The 24,820-nt window shown below is 41.8% G+C and overlaps 1 protein-coding gene across 1 annotated transcript in view; it reads left to right on the plus strand.

Annotated features, from left to right (window-relative positions):
- LOC133659977 (G patch domain-containing protein 8-like) overlaps positions 1–24,820 on the plus strand; it is a 153,927-nt gene that overhangs the window by 95,330 nt on the left and 33,777 nt on the right. The window contains exon 3 of the mRNA XM_062062938.1: positions 11,708–11,845. Within this exon, the coding sequence (XP_061918922.1) occupies positions 11,708–11,845 (138 nt within the window). The remainder of the gene's footprint in view (positions 1–11,707; positions 11,846–24,820) is intronic.

A 24,820-nucleotide genomic window follows, 5' to 3' on the forward strand; every position in this document is an offset into this window, starting at 1 on the left:
TCCGGTACAGGCAAGGCTTTTTTTTATCAGCGACCAAAAGTTGCGAACTTTATCGTCGATGTTCTCTACTAAATCCTTTCAGCAAAAATATGGCAATATCGCGAAATGATCAAGTATGACACATAGAATGGATCTGCTATCCCCGTTTCAATAAAAACAATTCATTTCAGTAGGCCTTTAAAGCCAAAAACACAAAGTGTCATGTTCTCAGTAGGACTTACTGAAATAACTTTTAGACCAGAGGTGTCAAACGTAAGGCCCGCGGACAGGTTTTATCCGGCCCGCAGGAAGAGTTTGTTAAGTATAAACATGAGCCGAAATGTTTGAATGAAATAAACTGCTGTTCTAAATGTGTCAACTAAATGTCGCAATAGCAATTGTTTGTATCTTTGTAGATAATGCTACATAATTTAAAAAAAATAAAAAATAAACCACATTATGTTAGTGGACCAGTCAAGGAAAATGAGCAAACCTCATAAATTACATCCTGTAATTTGATTTTTATATTTTTTTTTTATCTTGATGGATTGAAAATTAACACCAATGAGTTGACTGATTTTCACATCATTTATTCAGAAAGTATAAATAAGGACAAATAAAGGTAGAACACTATTAACCACAACATGTAAGTATAAAAACTCAACAACATTATGATTTGTGCATTATCAGAATGTGCTTGTTCTATTTTTAAACAAAGAAAACAATCTGAAGTTGTCTTTATTTTGAAGTTATCGTTGCTGTGATTTTACCAGTCCGGCCCGCTTGGGAGTAGATTTTTCTCAATGTGGCCCCCGATCCAAAATTAGTTTGACACCCCTGTTTTAGACTGTTCGCCAATCAAGGCAATTCAGGACGAAATATTGCGTGACCTCAGACACAACTAGTCGAAAATAGTATAATTTGGGACATTTAACTAAATATGAATAACAAATTGTTCTTCTGGACCTCCTGAATTTTAATTCCAAGTCCTTTTGGATTAATGTAGTCTTCCACATTTGTGGGAACAGTTTGGGAAAGGCCATTTTCCATTACCCAGTGCATCATAAAAGGTACGCCTGGTTGAGTTTGGGTTTGAAGAACACCACTAAACACCTCAAATTGACAATATTGCTATGGTTGTGTTGGTCTGTAAACCCAGGATGCATAGACTTAAACCAAAGTGCAAGTCAAAAACCTTTAAGGGAAAACAAAGGTAAACAAAAACAAAGACGTGCAGCGGGGAAACACACAACAAGCAAAGAGTCATTGGAGGCACAAAACATAAAGTAAAGCAAAATGATCCCGCCCAGTCCAGAGCACAGGGCTGGTATAAAAAGAATACTGATTGGTGACCAGGGACAGGTGTGTGCTGGTTGCCAAACAGGTAAAGTCAGCGCTCAGACAATAGAAGTGGTGGAGGCAAACAGGAATTGAAAACAAAAATAAGAGCAAAGAAAATAATACAGGAACTAAGGAAACTAATAATAAAGTCTAAACTTTTGTGAGCGATCATGACAGTTATGTAACAACTAGACTCTCTTGTGACCTCTGACCTCACACACAGACAACGAAAGCAAAAGTAGAAGCTTTCGTAGCATTTTTTTTTGTTTGTTTTCCATTTTCACTTCCTTTAGTGTCCAGTGTCGTGATACTACCTGCAGACTGAACAAGCCCCAAGAAGACATTTTTTTTCCTCCATCTTTTTCATCGTCTTTATTTAAAATCACCTTCATATGCACATTAGGGATCATTAGTCTCAGTGGTAATAATCCAGTCATGAGGAGGTGTGATATAGACTGTCACCGTATGACCTCGGCCTCGCTTCATTGAGAAGGCGTAAGACGGAAGGAGAAAAGGGCAAACGGAGGGCTGTTAAAGGGCGGGGGTCTGGCGGGGTAACAACTATGGCGAGAAGGATAGACGGAGATTTGGAAAAGCAGACGTATAGAAAGAAGTGACAAGCTCAAATTAAATTCCCATCATGTCAGTGTAGAACAGGATTCAATAGTGTTTATTGGCAGCCCCTAGCCTGAGGGAAATTACATTCTGAAGCGGAGCATGGAATGAATGCACACACATATACTTTCTGGACACACACACACACACACACACACACACACACACACATACAAGTATATTGAGCACAACCCTGTGCCTTCAGACCAAGAGAAACAAAGCCTGTGGCAGATGTGAGCTTGCAGGAAAGTAATGTATCCTCTGGGGTCCATCTGACTGTCCTTGTTCTTTTACATGCATCTGGACTGCATTTATTTCTTTGATTCACAACGCACACACACACACACACACACATCATTGACAAGCACGTGTATGGGTACAGTATGACTGGAAGTCTCTGCAGAGAGTGGTGAGGACGGCGGAAAAGAATATCCGGACTCCTCTTCCTCCTATCCAGGAGATCGCAAAAAGCCGCTGCCTGACCAGGGCTCAGAAAATCTGCAGAGACTCCTCCCACCCCCACCAAGGACTGTTTTCAATGCTGGACTCTAGAAAAAGGTTCCGCAGCCTCCCTAGCAGAACCTCCAGGTTCTGTAACAGCGTCTTCCCTCAGGCCATAAGACTCTTGAACGCATCATAATAATCCCCTCAATTCCCCCAAAAACAGATTAACTCGCTGGAATATAAAGACAATATAACATACATCCATAAACGTGGATGCATATGAAAAAGTGCAATATATTTATATGTACAGTAATCTATTTATTTATATCCCCACCTTATTGCTCTTTTATCCTGCACTGACACGAGCTAATGCAACAAAATGTTGTTCTTATCTGTGCTGTAAAGTTCAAATTTGAATGACAATAAAAAGGAAGTCTAAGTCTAGTCTAAGTATGGACACAAAAAAACACCTGGCAGTGCATTGTGGATGATCGTTATTGTTGTTTTTTCCTCAACTGCTTGTTACGGTACAGTGGGAGAAGGCGACGGCACAGAGGCAGGGACGTCGTTTAGCTCTATTTATTATAACAAAAGAATGAGGTGCGTAACTAATCCAAATATGTGTGATGAGTCTATGTGAGGCAATTATATGTTGAGTGTTACCGGGAGGTGTTGAGACATGTGCGGAAGTCCAGAAAGGGCAAGGCAGGCTCGGAAGTCCAGGGATAGGGAGGAGGTCAAGGGCTGGAGCGGGGCGTCAAGGTCCGTGTCCAGGCAGGAGGTCGAGATCCAGGAAGGCGGCCAGGGAACCAGAAGGAATTTGGGGAGACGAGACACATGTCTCGAAACCAGGAAACGGAGGAACGCCACGGGATGACGACACAGGACACAAGACGATGAGCACAGAGGAGGAAAAACACAGAGAGAGTGAATGCACATAGAGCTAGAGAATTGTACTCTTACTGTACCACACTGTAAAAAAAAAAAAGTTGAGAAAACGCAAATTTTCAAGGCAACATGATGCAACCAGATTTTTGCGTTTTCTCAACTTTTGACTACTATTGTTGACTTAACTAAGATTTACAAGTTGAGATAAGAGTTATGTCAACTCTGATCTTCTTGTTCACCTAATTATGATATTTTTGTGGGACCAACAATAAAATTCATGCTTCAATTCTATGTATTTTTACCTTCAGCAAACGCATATATTCTTGTTGAACTTTGACTACTGTTGTTGACTTAACTAAGATTTCCAAGTTTAGATAAGAGTTATGCCAACTCGATCTTGTTCACCTAATTATGATATTTACATCGGACCAACAATAAAGTTCATGCTTCAATTCCATGTATTTTTACCTTCAGCAAACTTGGAAATTCTTGTTACTTCAGTTAGAAAACTTCCTTTACAAGTCAAGTAACATTTATGTTGCTGTAAATGTTTTTAAGAAATGCTGAATGAATAAATAAAATAAAGAGCACACATCAAAATATATCTAAAACCTTGTTTATTTCTCATTCAAACATGTTTAACATAAGGGTTAAATTGGGTGTGTCAGAGACCTTGACACTTTCCCAGGTATTTTCTTTAAAGTGAATAAAACACTTCCCTAACAGTAAAATTGGATCCCTGTAACACTGAAGTTAAAAGCTAAGAAATAAATGTTTTTACAGCAGCCAGGCAATATAATTGTGTATTGATTTGATGATAGAATTATCATCATAGAGAAAATGTGTTTTGTAAATTAGAACAGTTGACAAACTTGATCAGTTGACAGTGAATATGCACCTCTTGTAAACCTCACTTAAATGTAAAGAAAAATATATATCTCCATTTAAGTGAGATTCACAAAATACCATTATGCTACATAACCCGCCAGACCTCGTACTGCCTTTGCATACCTCTTTGGCCTACTGTATGCCATGAACATTGATTATCCGAAGGAGATGAAGTACACATATGAAGCCATTCAGATTATCTTTTTCAAGCTTGGCTCTGTGCTCAAGTCCCCTCTGCCTCTGAAATAGATTAACGATTCTTTACTTTCTTTTTTTAAAGAATCTCTATTTCAGAGGCAGAGAATTTTGGATGCTGGGGGCCGGATCCGGCCACGAGCCGTAGTTTGGGGAACCCTGGGCTAGAGCATTCTGGCGGGGTAATAATTAGCTTAGCTCTTCCGTACAATACACACTGCTCATTCAGTATCCGAAAATATTTACCCGGTTCATCATTCACACAGTTTGTTATCACCACAGTGTCTTAACCATACATAGCTATAAACATGTATTACCCTCGTTTCGGCCCACGCAGAAAGTGACCAGCTTTACATTAGCAGTCATTGCTATCGGCGACCGCCATCTTGGGCATTGACGAGGCCACGCACACGACACACGCTTAATCACGGTCACAACTTCATGTCAGTGGCAAACTAAAACTGGAATAAAAACACAACTGATGTATATTACACGGGTGTCGATTATAACCAGGGTACCTGTTGTTCACAGTCTCTGCTCCGGTGGCGAGCCTCACCGTCAAACACGCACTCCTGAGCTAAGCTTCTTGTTTGACTGACAGGCCCGACCGAACCCTTCGCACCGCGCCCCCCCCCCCCCCCCCCCCCCCCCCCCCCCCCCAAGTGGAACCTTTTCTCTGCTAAATACATTATGCCATAATTACACAAAATCACCGTTGTCCTACTAAATGCCCTTAGTGCTAGACCATTTATTCCCGTTCATGAAACATATTATTTTGGGGCCATCAGTAGTCTAGCTAGCAAAGCAATTTTTCCATCTTTCAATTTAAGTAGTAACAGTGCACTTTTCCATTAACATCCCTTGTCTAGAAAACAAAAGAAAAGAAAAACACTTACCTTTTTAGCCAATAAATACTCGACAAATCGTCAAAACTTGATCCTTATCCAGCTCTGCATGGCCACAAGGTCGATATTAACACCCACTCACTCGTGCCCCTGAAACAGAAGCTACGGGGTTTCCAACAAAAAGACCTTTGCCTAACTGCAACTCAAAAATCCTTGTTGTAGTGATTTGAAATACCTTTTGATGCAACGATAGAGAGAAGTTTGCTGGCCAGACACTGTTTTGGTAGTTAAATATAGTGAAACCTTATTTCTGAGTCTGACTAACTTGAAAACTTTAATTAGTCCAACAATTGCATTTTTTTTTTTTTACAGTGCATACAGGGGGCTATGTTCTGGCCTTGGAATGCATGTTGCGCTGGCTTAAGAAGCGTGGAGCCTCATTAGCGTCAGGTGTGTAGATTGCAGATTGGGAACCGCTGCGCTAGAGCGCGGCCACGGCAGGAGAGGAGTGCGACTGGAAGCGCGATGTGGAGCGGAGTGCGCAGGAGAGCGCGCCAAAGAATGCGCCCGCACCGTTACACTGCTTCTTTTAGTACAGACTTGAGCAAGTTGAACCTTAAAGGCCTACTGAAATGAGATTTTCATATTTAAACGGGGATAGCAGATCCATTCTATGTGTCATACTTGATCATTTAGCGATATTGCCATATTTTTGCTGAAAGGATTTAGTAGAGAACATCGACGATAAAGTTCGCAACTTTTGGTCGCTGATAAAAAAAGCCTTGCCTGTACCTGAAGTAGCGTGACGTCACATTGTTGAAGAGCTCCTCACATCTGCACATTGTTTACACCAGCAGCGAGAGCGATTCGGACCGAGAAAGCGACGATTACCCCATTAATTTGAGCGAGGATGAAAGATTTGTGGATGAGGAAAGTGAGAGTGAAGGATTAGAGGGCAGTGCAGGACGCCAGGGTGTATCTTTTTTCGCTCTGACCGTAACTTAGGTACAAGGGCTCATTGGATTTCACACTTTCTCCTTTTTCTATTGTGGATCACGGATTTGTATTTTAAACCACCTCGGATACTATATCCTCTTAAAAATAAGAGTCGAGAACGCGAAATGGACATTCACAGTGACTTTTATCTCCACGACAATACATCGGTGAAGCACTTTAGCTTCAGAGCTAACGTGATAGCATCGTGCTTAACTGCGGATAGAAACAGAAGAAACATGCCCCTGACTGAAAGGATAGACAGAAGATCAACAATACTATTATTGCTTCCACTATCAGGAGACACCGAACCAAATCCTGGACCTGTAACCACACGGTTAATGCTGTCCAGCCTGGTGAAGCTACGGGACCTCGACAGAGCTATGCTAAATACATTAGCTCTCCACCTACGCCAGCCCTCATCTGCTCATCACCACCCGTGCTCACCTGCGTTCCAGCGATCGACGGCACGACGAAGGACTTCACCCGATCATCGTTGCGGTTGGCGGCTAGCGTCGGATAGCGCATCTGCTATCCAACTCAAAGTCGTCCTGGTTGTGTTGCTGTAGCCAGCCGCTAATCCACCGATCCCACCTACAGCTTTCTTCTTTGCTGTCTCCATTGTTCATTAAAAAAATTGCAAAAGATTCACCAACACAGATGTCCAGAATACTGTGGAATTTTGCGATGAAAACAGACGACTTAAGCTGGCCACCGTGCTATTCCAAAATGTCTGCTTCAACCCGTGACGTCACGCGAAAACGTCATCATACCGAGGCGTTTTCAGCCGGATATTTCCCGGGAAATTTAAAATTGCACTTTATAAGTTAACCTGGCCGTATTGGCATGTGTTGCAATGTTAAGATTTCATCATTGATATATAAACTTTCAGACTGCGTGGTCGGTAGTAGTGGGTTTCAGTAGGCCTTTAAGATCTGGAGTCTCTGTTTTGTTGTATTGCTAGTCTTTTAACAAAATATACCAAAGTTAAAGTACACAAAGTATATGTTCTTATCAAAGCATTCCTTTTATATCTAGTTCAACACAATTCATGGTTAAAAAAATTATTCTCATCAGGGCTGGATAAAAAATAATTATTTGATCCCTGCTGATTTATGATTGTACCCCCTTAAAAAGACGAATTTTACAGCAGGTATAGGAGTTTAATTTTAAAAATAACATAAGGTTATGAATTAATTTGCATGAGATCAAGGAGAATAAGTATCTAGTTACGGGTCCATGAAGCACTCAAATTATTCCTGACCCTTTGTAAAAAAGAGACCACTGTTGGCCACTGTTGATTGTTAGAAAGGTGAAGGACCAGCTCAGAAATACAATTAAGCTGGTTAATGATTTCAAGGGAATTGGGACCACAGTCACCAAAACAATAGATTGATGGGCTCGATTCTGCGTACTCACATTTCCACTTATTGAGAGTTGGGAAGTGCTAACCAGTAAACCAAAAGTCCAGGTTGTCAACCCGCTGTCTAGCACAGCTCGTAAAGCGTCGAGAGTTTAAGTGTACACATCGTACTATTGCGCAGCCACACTAGCTGGCATCCATATACACTCACCCACTCTAAACTTTGCACACATCTGGGTCACAGCACAAATTTAACGTGTGTCCAGGCCTGCACAGGGCCCGTGCTTCCAACACCAGTCCACAAATTCCCACAGACAGATAGTGGAGAACACTCGCCAATGAGCTAAAAGCCCTGGGCTTTCAACTCAGTGTCTAGCGCTTTTCTTAAGGCAACCCAAAATGTTGAAAGAGCCATAATGGACCAAAAGTACAAAAGAAAATCTGTCTGGACCCGCAAAAAATGTAAAGCCTTATATAAGTCTTGAAATGAAGGAAACACATTATGTGTCTATATTAGCTCTAATAGTCTACTATCAAAATGACTATGTGTCGCAGGCTGACGCAAATCATCGTTGTCAGAAATGTTGAAATGTAATATTTATTTTACAAATTTTTCCATCATTGGAAAACTTTAGTAAATCAGAGGCTTCTCAGAAGGTGAGATAACTCCTGGAAATTACAGGCTTAGAATGACCAAAGGTATAGATGTGTGTGTCTAACGTACAGGAAACAGTAGGCCAGGGGTGCCGAAAAGGGGGGGTAAAGGAGACGGATTCTAGGGGCCCATGATGGAGGGGGGCCCAGAGAGGCCCCTAATGATGATGAAATTATAATACAGGGGGCCCTGTAAAGATTCTTTTCATGGGGCCCAAAATCCCTAGCTGCGCCCCTGCGGCAGGCTGTCTTCTTGTAGTGGATTTATTACAATCTTTGCAAGCTGCGTAACGTTTTCTGTGATCTGGAACAACATGGCACACAAACAACTATCAGAAATGCAGCCAATATTACATTCAGATAAGGCATGTAAATATAAATTATATACACAGAGGACATAAGTAAAGGAAATTAAATGAGCTCAAATATACCTACAAACAAGGCATAATGATGCAATATGTACATATGCAGCTAGCCTAAATAACATGTTAGGATCGATTAGCTTGCAGTCATGCACTGAACAAATATGCCTGCTTAGCACTCCACACAAGTCAATAACATCAACAAAGCTTACCTTTGTGCATTCACGCACCGCATAAAATGTTTGGTGGACAAAATGAGACATGTCTTTCTGTGGCAGCGTCGAAGAAAATGCATCATGTTAACAAACTATGGTGAGTTCAAGGACTGCCAAAATTATTAAGACAAAACAGCGTTCACCAAATAAACTTATCAGTGAATAATAAAACAGTGGGATTTCTAACAATTTAGAAGGTTTGTGTCATTGTGTCCTCCTACAGAAACTATAACAAAACAAAATAAAACATTTTTACCATCATCTTTTTCCATTTCCATGCATTTTTTAAAAAGCTCCAGGGAGCCACTAGCGCGGCTTCAGAGCCTTTAGGTTGCCGACGCCCATCTTAATGCATCAGGAACTAAGATTTACGCAATGTGTTATTGCTCAGCCACCCTAGCTGGCTTCCGTTACACTCACATCCCCCTAAACGTTGCGCTCATCCGGGTCATGGCACCAATTTAACATGTGTCCAACCCTGCAGCCCGGGCTTTGAACAAAAGTCCACAAATTCCCACTAACTGATAGTGGAGCATGCTAGCCAATGAGATAAACGCCTTGGTTTTTCAACTTGCTGTCTAGCGCAGCTCTTAAGGTGTCAAAAGCCCAGGTTTACACACCTTACTATTTCGCAGCCAGACGAGCTGCCGTCCATAACATCACCCCTTGAACTTTTCTCTCATCCGGGTCATGGCACCAATTTAACACGTGTCCACCTTTAACTTGAGATCCCCTACCTCAGTGTTTGTCAACCTTTTTTGAGCCAAGGCACATTTTTTTCATTGAAAAAGATGCGGAGGCACACCACCTGCAGAAAACATTAAAAAATGAAACTCAGCAGACAGTAAAACGTTGTTCTGGCAAGTGTTGGATATGAATTCAAACCATAACCGACCATACATGACTATTACTCTTGTCTCAAAGTAGGTGTACTGTCATGACCTGTCACATCACGTTGTGACTTATTTAGAGTTGTTTTTGTGTTTTCCCGTGTGTAGTGTTTTAGTTATTGTCTTGCGCTATTTTGGTGGCTTTTCCTGTTTTGTTGGTATTTTCCTGTCATAGTTTAATTTCTTCCCTGAGGGCTATTCCCCGCACCTGCTTGGTTTTATCAATCAAGAATATTTAAGTTGTTGCTATCCTTCTTTGTGTGGACATTGTTGATTGTCATGTCATGTTCGGATGTACTTTGTGGACGCCTTCTCTGCTCCGCGCGCTGTAAGTCTTTGCTGTTGTCCATCGTTCTGTTTTTGTTTCCTTTGCAGCCAGTTCAGTTTTAGTTTTGTTCTGCATAGCCTTCCCTAAGCTTCAATGCATTTTCTTAGCGGCACTCACCTTCTGTTTATTTTTGGTTTAAGCATTAGATACCTTTTGACCTGCACGCTCCTCCGGCTGTCGTCTTCATATTGTGATCACGACAAAGCAATTAGCTACCTGCTGCCACCTACTGATATGGAAGAGTATTAAACGGTTACTCTGCCGAGCTCCAGACAGTACAGACACTCAACAACGGCACATTATTTGCAGATTATAATTACTGGTTTGCAAAAAATATTTTTAACCCAAATAGGTGAAATGACATAATCTCCCACAGCACACCAGACTGTATCTCACGACACAGTGGTTGAAAAACAATGCTCTACCTGACCGATAGTGGAGCATGCTAGCCAATGAGCTAAAAGCCCTGAACTTGCTGTTTAGTGCATGTCCTGAGGCATTGGGGAGTGAGTATTACACACGGCCATACTATCTGGCATCAGTTACACCTGCACATGTGCAGACCTGTCTATATGACTCAGGCAGGGCTTGGGAGAATGTGATATGGTCATCTAAGACCAAAATTGAGTTATTTGGCATCAACTGAAGAGACAGGGCTGCGGAGCTGGCGCTGAGCGCCGGGACGGACAAGCTTCACAGTGTCTTGGCTGAATGAGCAGGTATCGGACACATCGGTCTCCTTGGACGTATCCTCGCTCATCCATGCGGACTGGACACTGGCCAAGAATTAGTGGGCGGCCGAGGGTGGAGTCGGATCTCTTGGTTGCTTTGTTGGGTCTGCTCTTGTCTCTGGCCATGCTCCCTCCACCCCAGCAGACGATGGCGTGGAACATCGCAGAGGCCACCACAGTGTATATGTTGTTGTTTTTTTGTTTTTTTTACTTTTGTGGCTGTGTGTAGAAGTGACTGGTTGCATCAGCTCTGCTCTTTTAATGTCTTTAATGTCCTTTGTGGTCTTTGATGTTTCCCTCACACATGTTTGTGTGCTATGGCTATGAGGTTGTTTTTTTTTTGCTTGGCCTCAGTCTGGACCCCCACTCCAGGGGCTCGGGCTTAGACAGATTTTTTTTTTCTCATCCTCCCTCTCCCCAGCGTTTACCTGTTTCTCACCTTTTTTGTAAGGGGCGCTGGGAGTTGGCAGACCCGTCAGCGATCCTGTTCTGTCTCCCTGTAATGTTTGTCTGCTTTTGGATGGGATTGTGAGGAAAATCTTAATTTCCCCTCCGGGATTATTAAAGTATTTCTTATTCTGATTTCTGATTCTTATTCAACTGGACATGTTTGGAGGCAGAAAAATGCTGACTAAGACTTCCAGCAACAGAGTTCCTATACTGAGAGTACTGATGCAACGGACTGCAATATCAATACATCCTACATGTACCCTGCAGGTTCAAGTCGCCAAGAGCGCTCGTAGTTGTCGCAGTTGTCCAACCTCCAGCAGAAGGTGCAGCAAAGCACTTTGATATGATGGCGTTCAGTGGCTGTCTGCAGCTGGAGCACATGTCGGCGCTATTAGCGCTGATGTCTGCAGGATGCAAATTTGCTGTAAATGGCTGACACTCTATAGCCTCTCTAACCCTTTATGTTATCGTCAGTTTATCGCCTCCGTCTCTCACTTGTTCTCTCTGTCGTCCTCTTGTTCCGCAGGAGCGCGCCGAGCGAGCTTTGGGTTGCTCAGCGGAGGATCTGAAGTCTCTTTTCTACTGCGAGCTGTGTGACAAGCAGTACCTGCGACACCAGGAGTTTGACAACCACATCAACTCCTACGACCACGCGCACAAGCAGGTACATGACGCGACACTCCTGCAACTAGAGGGTGTTTCATGTGATCTCTCTTGTGATCCACGCCGCAGCATATCATCCCTTACAAGTGCACACACTCAGCGGATTTCAATTTCAATCAGCAGAAACTAATAAGAAAAGGAGAGATGATGTGCTATGAAGAGCAATTAATATTTGATGTGAGCAGGAGGAATAGATTTGGGTAATTGAACATCAGCAGGAAGCACATGGCCTCAGGAAGAAGTCTTATGAGTGCTGGCGACATTACTGATGAAGAATGAGGCTTCGGGCAAAGACTTACACCGACGTACTTTAGAGGGATGGACGGGCATTTCCAATGGGTGAGGTGGTGTTGAGATGAGGAGTTATTTAATCAAGTTACATGTTCACAGGTCGAAATCCTAAATGTGGTGCAATCTTTGAAGGACAGGATGTATCCACATGGTTACCAAATTGGAACACATTAGGGAACATTCTTACACCTCAGCAGTGCTAGGTAAATAAACGGAGCACTCAGCCCCCACACTTTGACATGTCGAGGCTGTTTGTTCAGTCGCAGCTCTCAAACCTCTTTTACCTGAAGTGAAGTGCTTTTAAAACCACTCCAACAATCACTCCAAATCTAAAAAAAACTTTATAGATTAGTGGTAAATATATCATAGCGCAAAAAACACTCAAATTAGGTTTGATATAAATGCTAGTATAAGTAAAATTACATTGGAATATCTCTCACCCCCAAAAATATTATTGGATGAATGTTGCTGCTAATAAACGAATCTATAACATGTTTTGAATATATTGAAATTTGAATACATTGGAATAGCCTCCAGCACCCCCACGACCCCGAGAGGGACAAGCAGTAGAAATGGATGGATGGATGGATGATAATAATAATAATAATAATAATAATAATAATAATAATAACAAATAATGTTAATGATAAATAAAATAAAAGTTATGCTCCTACAGAAAGACCACGTAAGATTTAAATAATACTAAATAAATTACACAAAATGCAGAATAAATACTACATACATACATATATATATATATATATATATATATATATATATATATATATATATATATATATATATATATATATATATATATATATATATATATATATATATATATATATATATATATATATATATATAAAATCAATTAAAAACATTTTTATGAACTTTTTTTTTTTTTACAAAGTAATAACATATACAAATTACTACTAAAATCAAGTAATAAGTAATTGCAAGTTGATGGGACCCATTATGAGTCTAATCTACATTAAAGACGTTTCCTATTCGTCTAGAATCAGAGAAGTCAGATTCAATCACACAGGGGGGCAAAATTTTAGCACACTTTAGATTTTGGCCTGAATAGAATTACTTGAACCCGACCCTAACGCACGTGCACGCAACACATAAGACGCACAGGGAATTAAAAAAACATCCATATTGTTTCCTGGGCTCCGTTTAAGTGTGTGCTGATTTAAATGATACAGAGGTGGGCTATTTTTGTTAACACTCGTGTGGAGGAAATGTGAATTTTTAAGTAATATTGGATGTGCTGCCGGGCACAAAATGGCTGTGCTGCGAGCCACACAATGAGTGGATGAAAAGTTTGTACACAAAGAAAAATGTTTGTTGATAAATGTACACTTTGATAACTGTTAATACTATGAATAAAGATTAATACATGTGTATATACTAGGGGTGTCAAACTCGTTTTCATTGAGGGCCACGTTGCTGTTTTGGCTGCCCTCAGCGGGCCGGCCACTTGTAACATTAATAAAAGAAACATACATGTAAAAGGATTAGCTGCATGATATTGTCACTTGATTACCTATACATTTGATTGGTAAATGTATATTTTACCTGCACTGTAAGAAAAAAAACCTGTGGATTTTGCGGTCCAAAATATTGCAGAATTTCTCTCTCTAGGTCGTCCTCAGACGAGCCTTCCATCGTTGCTTCCAGTCATCCCGATTCTCCATACATTTGGCTAGTTCCTTGGTACTCTGAGCTCCTGCATCCTTCTTGAGTATGTCCACGTATGTTAGTGTGGGACGTCTTCTTGACCGATGCCCATGTGTTGGTTCCCACAGTACCAATTTGCTGGCTGGCAGCTCCTGATGCCTTTGGCAGTGCCCTGCTAGTCTCATTCTCCTTACAGCAATCTTCTCGCTCACCCTTGGTATTCCCCTGTAGAGGACTCTGTTGGTTACGTGCGCACTCTTGTTGATGTTATGCACTGCACGCAGCATCCTGGTGTAGCAACCATCCAGAGACCTCTCCAGGGTTGGCTTCAGGGTCCAGCATTCGCTGCCATAGAGGAGAACGGACTCAACTGTCGCAGAGAAGAAGCTGAGTTTGATTTGGCGGGGGAGGTTGGAGTTCCATACATTGGTCATGCCGTTCAGGGCCCTCCATGCAAGTGCCTTCCTCACTTTTAAATCCTGCTCAGTTGAGTTGACCCATGCGCCCAGGTATTTGAAGTCCTCAACTTCTTTCAGCACAGTGCCTCCTGCTGTTATCAGAGGTTGATGTTCTGGTGGAACATTGTATGTCATGACCTCAGTTTTCTTGGCATTTAGCCAAAGGCCAACCTTGGCGCACTCTAGCTCTACCCTGTGTAGGAGTTCTTGTGCTTGTTCCACATTGTTGGAGAGCAGACTGATGTCATCTGCATAGTCAAGGTCTGTCAGGACCACTGCCGGTTGTCGACTCGACTTCCTTGGTGTCAGCGTGAAGCCAAGTTCCTGCTCTCGCCCATGTATTGCCTTCCTGAGCGCATGGTCAAGGACTATGATGAAGAGGAAGGGGGCTAGTGTATCCCCTTGTATAACTCCAGCCAGGATGTCAAACTCCTCGCTGTTGCCATCTGGGGTCACCACCCTGGCCCTTGTTCCTGCGTACATGGACTCTATTGCTCGGAGTAGGTTCGGAGGAATACTGTATGCCTTCAAGATCTTCACCATCGTGCCTCGATTTCACCATAAAATTTAAAGTACAATGGTCGCACTCTATTTTACTGTAAAATTCTGGTGATTAAGCTGTCAGTTTATTGTTAGTTTTTTTGCATAAAAAATATGGTTGCTGTTTTCACAGTGTATTACTGTAAATATAAAAATGGTACCACAGTTTTTTTTCTTACGGTAGGATTCTGAATACTGAGCTGTTTTAGAATATATATATATATATATATATATATATATATATATATATATATATATATATATATATATATATATATATATATATATATATATATATATATATATTGTCATGTTTACAGTGTACATGCTTTGAAATCATAAGGCTAGGTAGATATTTATGTATGTTTTTACCCCAAAAATGTTTTGAATGTATGATAATATAATATCTGTTGCATTCAGTGGCGGGCCGTGCGTTTCCCACCTAGGCCTTCAGTGATGTCCGACTTCAATGATTACCTCTCAAAATACCATCATTTATGTCACCACATGACCATTGCTGGAGAAATACTATACACAAACACATTTATGCACTACTGGGAATTGAATCACCACCAACAGTGTACGTATCGGGTTATTTTCTGGCGCATTTAAAAATCAAACCTGCGTCAGCAATTAAAACATATCTTATGTGGTACTGTCAAAATTAAAATTGCAAAAAATATATTAAACCTGAAAAAATAAAGAAATAAAATATCTGAACTCACAATCTGTAGCACACATTCGAGGTTCCGGCGTTGGCTGACATGGTCTCACAAGATGTAGTTTCTCTTTAAATATCCTTCTTGAAAATGGCCGTGCAAATATATGTGTTGTCTTGTCTAATCATAAAAGATGCAGACGGGGCGTGTTGGCTGAGTTCTTAAAGTTTACTCCACAAGGTGCTCATCAAAAACATCCCGGTTCTTATGTTACCTAGCTCATAACTTAGACTTTAGACTTAGACGAACTTTAATGATCCACAAGGGAAATTGTTCCACACAGTAGCTCAGTTACAAATGATGGAAAAGATAACATCACAATATATATTCATCTGCCTGAGGTCAGCTAGAAGGCCTTACTGACAACAACTCGTGATCTGATTGGCTATCGCAACTGTCTATCAACTGTATGTGTCCGTTCACTGACAGTGCACAGATGCCTGCATTGTTGATTCTGAAGGCTTCGAGCAGATTTGGTACAGCATGGCAACATACGCTAGCTGAATTCTGATTGGATAAAAACTCTATAACCTAAAAACAACAGCACTGGAAGGAGCATAATATGACATGAAGAGAATATGAATATTTTTAGATATTTAGGGAATGTAAATAAAAAAATATTTTTTATCTTTAATTATGATCATGATTTCTGGTTATGTTAGGCCAGCAGAGAAGCCCTTGGTGGCCTTGACCGCACACCACTGGTTGCATTATTAGACAGATAACGTTTAAAAAATATATAATTGCATGCAGTATATGTCTTTTTTTTTCCTGTCAAAATAAAAAAAGAAAGAAAGATAAAGTACTTTATTGATGCATATTATTTCCATGATTTTACGGGCCATTCAAAATGATGTGGCGGGCCAGATCTGGCCCCCGGGCCTTGAGTTTGACACCTGTGGTATATACTCTAAAACTACTCCAAATTCAGTCTCAAAAAACGAAAAAAAAGTTGAAAGTTATTAGTCATACGCTTGTTTTATTCTAGTGTAGACAAGTGAGGGCATTAGGAAAAGGCCTAGCAGCAGGTGCTCTTACTTCCACTCTGGACTAACAAGCTGAAAGTTGTGCACTTAGCACACTTTCCTACAGCTTTGTGTTGTCACGTATAATAAACATACACACGTGCACCTCAGCCTCTCTTAACCAAGCCAAGCTGCCTCCTACGTCCCTGACGCCCACACCGGGCCATGAAAGGAACATTAAATAAGACCGTTCCCTCACTCTTGTGTTCTCTGAAAATGAATTGAAGCAACTGCAGGCCAATGTTAATGCTTTGTTTTAGCCAGCGGCAGGCACATGAAACAAGCATGAGGCACTGAGCTGACAGTAGCCACTGGCGCTGGGAGAACACACACAAACACGCACACGCACGCACACAAACTGGCATGCATGCTCGGTGCCTAGCAAGCAGACAGCAGATGAAATTCCAGCTGAAGACAGCTTCCCTGCAGGAGTATTGGCTTCGCAGGATGGAGGCTGATTGCATTTGCTCTGTCTCCTTTCCTTACCATCGATTCCGGGTTAAACATATCTGAAGAGAACCCTTCTTAGCCTTTTCTGCTGATGGCTGAAATTGCTCATTACGACAAAAAAATGCCCTCATTTAAATGAAGAGTAATTAAGCCATTAGCATGGACATGTCCTTCAAGAGGACGTGAACCACCAAACAGCCTGAAGCGCTTCACATCTGACAGACTATCGATCCAGGGGGATTGCGCTTGACAGCACACTTCAAGACAGACATATTGGAGAGCATGAGGGGGCATGACATCAGCTTTAAAGACAAAAGAGTCTTTAAAGCAGGAAATGTCTCTTCAGTGGCTGGGACTTGACTTTTTAAGAGGGAACAATCACCTGGCGGCTGGCAGCATTTCTGCAGGAAAGCTACTCTGATCAGGTCTTCCTCCTCTTTTCCTCATGGATCTGTCTTCACTGCTTCATTTTGTCTGCCCCTGTGCTTGAATATGATTCATATTACTCTCAAAACCAATACACAACACAAAGATATGATCACACGGCCCAAGCGCACTCCTCTACAACGAGATACTCACTGGACACTTCATGTTTGCAAAAAGACAATGGAATGTATCCTCCATAATTCTTGACATGGTGTGGATCTGGTTTTAGCATCAAGGGTTGGAATCGGGGGTTGAATCACCAAAATGATTCCCGAGCTCGGCCATCTCTGCTGCTCACTGCTCCGCTCACCTCCCAGGGGGTGTAACAAGGGGGTGGGTCAAATGCAGAGGGTAATTTCACCACACCTAGTGTGTGTGTGACTATCATTGGTACTTTAACTTTAATTATAGGCATTGTCATTATTCAATATTGACTCTCAAATCTCCTATCCTTGAACAAAAGGCCTGTCAGAACAGCCAAATTCCTCTAAAAAATATTGTGCAAATTCTGAAATGACACACTGCCAAATGTTTCTGTTCTTGCATGAATACAATAGAATAGAATAGAATAGAATAGAAAGTCCAAACCATAATTGATAGCTGTGGTCTTACACAAATAATACATGAACCCACGCATCGCAACGGTAATACAATAGATCTAGTGCTTGTCAGGGGTGTCACCACCTCCAAAGTTATGATACTTCCATATACTAAAGTAATGTCCGATCATTACCTTATAAAATTTGAAGTTTTGACTCATTGCTAACAAGCTAATAATAATAATAACTGCTATAGCGGCCGCAACATTAATGCTGCCACAACGATGACTCTTGCTGACCTACTGCCTTCGGTAATGGCACCATTCCCAAATTATGTCGGCTCTATTGATAACCTCACTAACAACTTTGACGATGCCTTGCGCGAAATTATTGATAGTATAGCACCGCTAAAGCAAAAAAGGGCCCCTAAAAGGCGCACCCCATGGTTTACAGAAGAAATTAGAGCTCATAAATTATCATGTAGAAAACTGGAACGCAAATGGCGCGCGACTAAACTTGAGGTTTTCCATCAAGCATGGAGTGATAGTTTAATAACTTATAAACGCATGCTTACCTTAGCTAAAGCTAAATACTACTCAAATCTCATCCGCCTCAACAAAAACGATCCTAAATTTCTGTTTAGTACAGTAGCATCGCTAACCCAACAAGGGACTCCTCCCAGTAGCTCCACCCACTCGGCAGATGATTTTATGAATTTCTTTAATAAGAAAATTGAACTCATTAGAAAGGAGATTAAAGACAATGCATCTCAGCTACAACTGGGTTCTATTAACACAAATACGACTGTATATACGACGGACACTGCCCTCCAAAATAGTCTCTCTATTTTTGATGAAATAACATTAGAGGAATTATTACAGCGTGTAAGTGGGATAAAACAAACAACATGTTTACTTGACCCACTTCCTGGGAAACTTATCAAGGAACTGTTTGTATTATTAGGTCCATCAGTGTTAAATATTATAAACTTATCACTTTCCTCCGGCACTGTTCCCCTAGCATTCAAAAAAGCGGTTATTCATCCTCTGCTCAAAAGACCTAACCTCGATCCTGATCTCTTGGTAAACTACCGTCCCACCTTCCGTTTATTTCCAAAATTCTCGAAAAAATTGTTGCACAGCAGCTAAATGAACACTTAGTGACTAACAATCTCTGTGAACCTTTTCAATCCGGTTTCAGGGCAAATCACTCTACGGAGACAGCCCTCGCAAAAATGACTAATGATCTATTGCTAACGATGGATTCTGATGCATCATCTATGTTGCTGCTTTTTGATCTTAGCGCCGCTTTCGATACCGTCGATCATAATATTTTATTAGAGCGTATCAAAACACGTATTGGTATGTCAGACTTAGCCTTGTCTTGGTTCAACTCTTATCTTACTGACAGGATGCAGTGCATCTCCCATAACAATGTGACCTCGGACTATGTCAAGGTAACGTGCGGAGTTCCCCAGGGTTCGGTTCTTGGCCCTGCACTCTTTAGTATTTACATGCTGCCGCTGGGTGACATCATACGCAAGTACGGTGTTAGCTTTCACTGTTATGCTGATGACACCCAACTCTACATGCCCCTAAAGCTGACCAACACGCCGGACTGTAGTCAGCTGGAGGCGTGTCTTATTGAAATTAAACAATGGATGTCCGCTAACTTTTTGCAACTCAACGCTAAGAAAACGGAAATGCTGATTATCGGTCCTGCTAGACACCAACATCTATTTAATAATACCACCTTAACATTTGACAACCAAACAATTACACAAGGCGACTCGGTAAAGAATCTGGGTATTATCTTCGACCCAACTCTCTCGTTTGAGTCACACATTAAGAGTGTTACTAAAACGGCCTTCTTTCATCTCCGTAATATCGCTAAAATTCGTTCCATCTTGTCCACTAGCGACGCTGAGATCATTATTCATGCGTTCGTTACGTCTCGTCTCAATTACTGTAACGTTTTATTTTCGGGCCTCCCTATGTCTAGCATTAAAAGATTACAGTTGGTACAAAATGCGGCTGCAAGGCTTTTGACAAAAACAAGAAAGTTTGATCATATTACGCCTATACTGGCTCACCTGCACTGGCTTCCTGTGCACTTAAGATGCGACTTTAAGGTTTTACTACTTACGTATAAAATACTACACGGTTTAGCTCCAGCCTATCTCGCCGATTGTATTGTACCATATGTCCCGACAAGAAATCTGCGTTCAAAGAACTCCGGCTTATTAGTGATTCCCAGAGCCAAAAAAAAGTCTGCGGGCTATAGAGCGTTTTCTATTCGGGCTCCAGTACTCTGGAATGCCCTCCCGGTAACAGTTAGAGATGCTACCTCAGTAGAAGCATTTAAGTCCCATCTTAAAACTCATTTGTATAATCTAGCCTTTAAATAGACCCCCCTTTTTTAGACCAGTTGATCTGCCGTTTCTTTTCTTCTCTCCTCTTCTCCCCTATCCCTTGCGAGGGGGAGTTGCATAAGTCCGGTGGCCATGGATGAAGTGCTGGCTGTCCAGAGTCGGGACCCCGGGTGGACCACTAGCCTGTGCATCGGTTGGGGACATCTCTGCGCTGCTGACCCGTCTCCGCTCGGGATGGTTTCCTGTTGGCCCCGCTGTGGACTGGACTCTCGCTGATGTGTTGGATCCACTGTGGACTGGACTGGACTTTCACAATGTTATGTCAGACCCACTCGACATCCATTGCTTTCGGTCTCCCCTAGAGGGTGGGGGTTACCCACATATGCGGTCCTCTCCAAGGTTTCTCATAGTCATTCACCGACGTCCCACTGGGGTGAGTTTTTCCTTGCCCGTATGTGGGCTCTGTACCGAGGATGTCGTTGTGGCTTGTACAGCCCTTTGAGACACTTGTGATTAGGGCTGTATAAATAAACATTGATTGATTGATTGAAGTACTTTATTGATCCCTGGGGGAAATTCAGCACCACAGTTTGCTCACTGTCAGGTTCAAACATTGATGACATCTACAAACCCCGTTTCCATATGAGTTGGGAAATTGTCCATCCATCCATCCATTTTCTACCGCTTATTCCCTTTGGGGTCGCGGGGGACGCTGGAGCCTATCTCAGCTACAATCGGGCGGAAGGCGGGGTACACCCTGGACAAGTCGCCACTTCATCGCAGGGCCAACACAGATAGACAGACAACATTCACATTCACATTTACACACTAGGGCTAATTTAGTGTTGCCAATCAACCTATCCCCAGGTGCATGTCTTTGGAGGTGGGAGGAAGCCGGAGTACCCAGAGGGAACCCACGCAGTCGCGGGGAGAACATGCAAACTCCACACAGAAAGATCCCGAGCCCGGGATTGAACTCAGGACTACTCAGGACCTTCGTATTGTGAGGCAGATGCACTAACCCCTCTTCCACCGTGCTGCCCTGTTGGGAAATTGTGTTGGATGTAAATATACACTGTAAACTGAATACAATGATTTGCAAATCATTTTCAACCCATATTCAGTTGAATATGCAACAAAAACAACATATTTGATGTTCAAACTGATAAACATTTTTTTTTTGGCAAATAATCATTAACTTTAGAATTTGATGCCAGGAACACGTGACAAAATAGTTGGGGAAGGTGGCAATAAATACTGATAAAGTTGAGGAATGCTCATCAAACACTTATTTGGAACATCCCACAGGTGAACAGGCAAATTGGGAACAGGTGGGTGCCATGATTGGGTATAAAAGTAGATTCCAGGAAATGCTCAGTCATTCACAAACAAGTATGGGGCGAGGGTCACCACTTTGTCAACAAATGCGTGAGCAAATTGTTGAACAGTTTAAGAAAAACCTTTCTCAACCAGTTATTGCAAGGAATTTAGGGATTTCACCATCTACGGTCCATAATATCATCAAAGGGTTCAGAGAATCTGGAGAAATCACTGCACGTAAGCAGCTAAGCCTGTGACCTTCGATCCTTCAGGCTGTACTGCATCAACAAGTGACATCAGTGTGTAAAGGATATCACCACATGGGCTCAGGAACACTTCAGAAACCCACTGTCAGTAACTACAGTTGGTCGCTACATCTGTAAGTGCAAGTTAAAACTCTCCTATGCAAGGCAAAAACCGTTTATCAACAACACCCAGAAACGCCGTCGGCTTCGCTGGGCCTGAGCTCATCTAAGATGGACTGATACAAAGTGGAAAAGTGTTCTGTGGTCTGACGTGTCCACATTTCAAATTGTTTTTGGAAATTGTGGACGTCGTGTCCTCCGGACCAAAGAGGAAAAGAACCATCCAGATTGTTATAGGCGCAAATTTGAAAAGCCAGCATCTGTGATGGTATGGGGGTGTATTAGTGCCCAAGACATGGGTAACTTACACATCTGTGAAGGCGCCATTAATGCTGAAAGGTACATACAGGTTTTGGAGCAACATATGTTGCCATCCAAGCAACGTTGCCATGGACGCCCCTGCTTATTTCAGCAAGACAATGCCAAGCCACGTGTTACATCAACGTGGCTTCATAGTAAAAGAGTGCGGGTACTAGACTGGCCTGCCTGTAGTCCAGACCTGTCTCAAATTGAAAATGTGTGGCGCATTATGAAGCCTAAAATACCACAACGGAGACCCCCGGACTGTTGAACAACTTAAGCTGTACATCAAGCAAGAATGGGAAAGAATTCCACCTGAGAAGCTTAAAAAATGTGTCTCCTCAGTTCCCAAACGTTTACTGAGTGTTGTTAAAAGGAAAGGCCATGTAACACAGTAGTGAACATGCCCTTTCCCAACTACTTTGGCACGTGTTGCAGCCATGAAATTCTAAGTTAATTATTATTTGCAAAAAAAAAAAAAGTTTATGAGTTTGAACATCAAATATCTTGTCTTTGTAGTGCATTCAATTGAATATGGGTTGAAAAAGGATTTGCAAATCATTGCATTCCGTTTATATTTACATCTAACACAATTTCCCAACTCATATGGAAACGGGGTTTGTATTAAACAGATGAGAAGCAATGAATCACGCAGAGACAGAGTTCATTTTGGCTCAATGAGGAGACACGTGTTTTGGGCTGTATTTGGGCTGTATTCTAGTAACAGATCCAAACTACGCTCTAAAAGTCCAGCCCGCATGCTTCCTCTATTTATTTGTGAGGTCCCTGTTTACATCACTGAAGCTGTCGCTGAGGGAAGGGGGTAATCTAGACAACTCCAATTAGACACAATATATGATTATACAAAAATGCAAATGTGTTGACGCTGGTGATATCGCCGTGTCTAGCTCTGTCTGCGTCACGGCGGTGTCCGGCCTTGGCAGTCAGCAGGCCGTTCCTGGACACAAACACTGATACCAGACTGGCTTGCAATCTTTTGGATTGCCAGCTTTGCACAGACAAAGAAATATACCACTTCAGCACAATTGACAATAATTATAGCAACGGCCCTTAAGCATAAAAGTTGTGTGATAATATATACATAATTATTCTAACACTCACAATAAACAATAAACACTTAGGTATTTTTTACATGTGAATAATATAAATACAGTCTATTATACATTTAAGTACAGTCAAAAAGGAACATATGCATTATACAGTCTGATGGCTGTCGGTATAGTCGAAATAGTCTCTCAAAATAACAATATGCAATATGGTAATGTGCAATATTTTTTGAGTATGAGGGAGTATTTTTGAGGGACTATTTTTATGACTATCATGAATTTTAGGTTCATTTATTTGTATTGCACTGATGGATAACACCATCATGACAACGACAATAAAGGGAGTCTATAATCCATCCATCCATCCATCCATCTTCAACCGCTTATCCGGAATCGGGTCGCGGGGACAGCAGCTCCAGCAAAGACCCCCAGACTTCCCTCTCCAGAGCAACATTTGCGACTTCCTCCTGGGGAATCCCGAAGCGATCCCAGGCCAGAGAGGAGATGTAATCCCCCCCATCTGGTCCTTGGCCTGCCGCGGGGCCTCCTTCCAGTGGGACGTGCAACAAGGACCTCCCTAGGGAGACGCTCGTAAGGCATCCGCACGAGATGCCCGAACCACCTAAGCTGGCTCCTTTCCAAGCGAAGGAGCAGCGGCTCTACTCCGAGTCTCTCTCGGGTGACTGCACTTCTCACCCTATCTCTAAGGGAGATGCCAGCCACCCTTCTGAGGAAACTCATTTCGGCCGCTTGTATCCGCAATCTTATTCTTTAGAAATTTGACAAATAATGTTCATCTTATATTTAGAATCCAGAGGTTTACAAATGCAATGCAGCTGATAATGTGATATGATTATGATCAACACTGTCAAAGAGATACTTTGGCATTGACCCAAATATAAAACATTATTTTTCCCTAAAAGTCTGACTAAGAATGGCCATCTAACATTTAGAGTTTAAAGATTTACGCATGTAAACCAGCAGTTAGTATCATATAATTTTGATATCACCACATTGACAAATATACAGGTATAAGATAATATTTATATTCAAGGTCCAAACAACTTTGTCCCCAAGAGAGTCAAAGCATTTCTTTCTGTCCCTCACAAGTTAGTAACCTGGAAAGCTAAAAACTTTGATATGCTTTTATGTTGCAATCTGGGATTGAATGTGAAACAGGTCTTTAAAACGAGGTGGCATCTTATGTTCAAGGTTGTCCTATACTCGGGACAATATGGTCTTCAACACCACCAAGCATGAAAAATTCTGCTTTGTGTCTTTGTTGTTTAGTGACCAGGATTAGGCAGAAATCTTAGAATCAGTTTAATTAAAAATGCCAACTGAACAATTTGATTTTTGAGTCAAAATTGAATCGTTCCTTTCAACTAGAGATATCCGATAACATCGGACTGACGATAT

Source organism: Entelurus aequoreus, linkage group LG11 (assembly GCF_033978785.1).
Source record: "Entelurus aequoreus isolate RoL-2023_Sb linkage group LG11, RoL_Eaeq_v1.1, whole genome shotgun sequence".
Lineage (NCBI taxonomy): Eukaryota > Metazoa > Chordata > Actinopteri > Syngnathiformes > Syngnathidae > Entelurus > Entelurus aequoreus.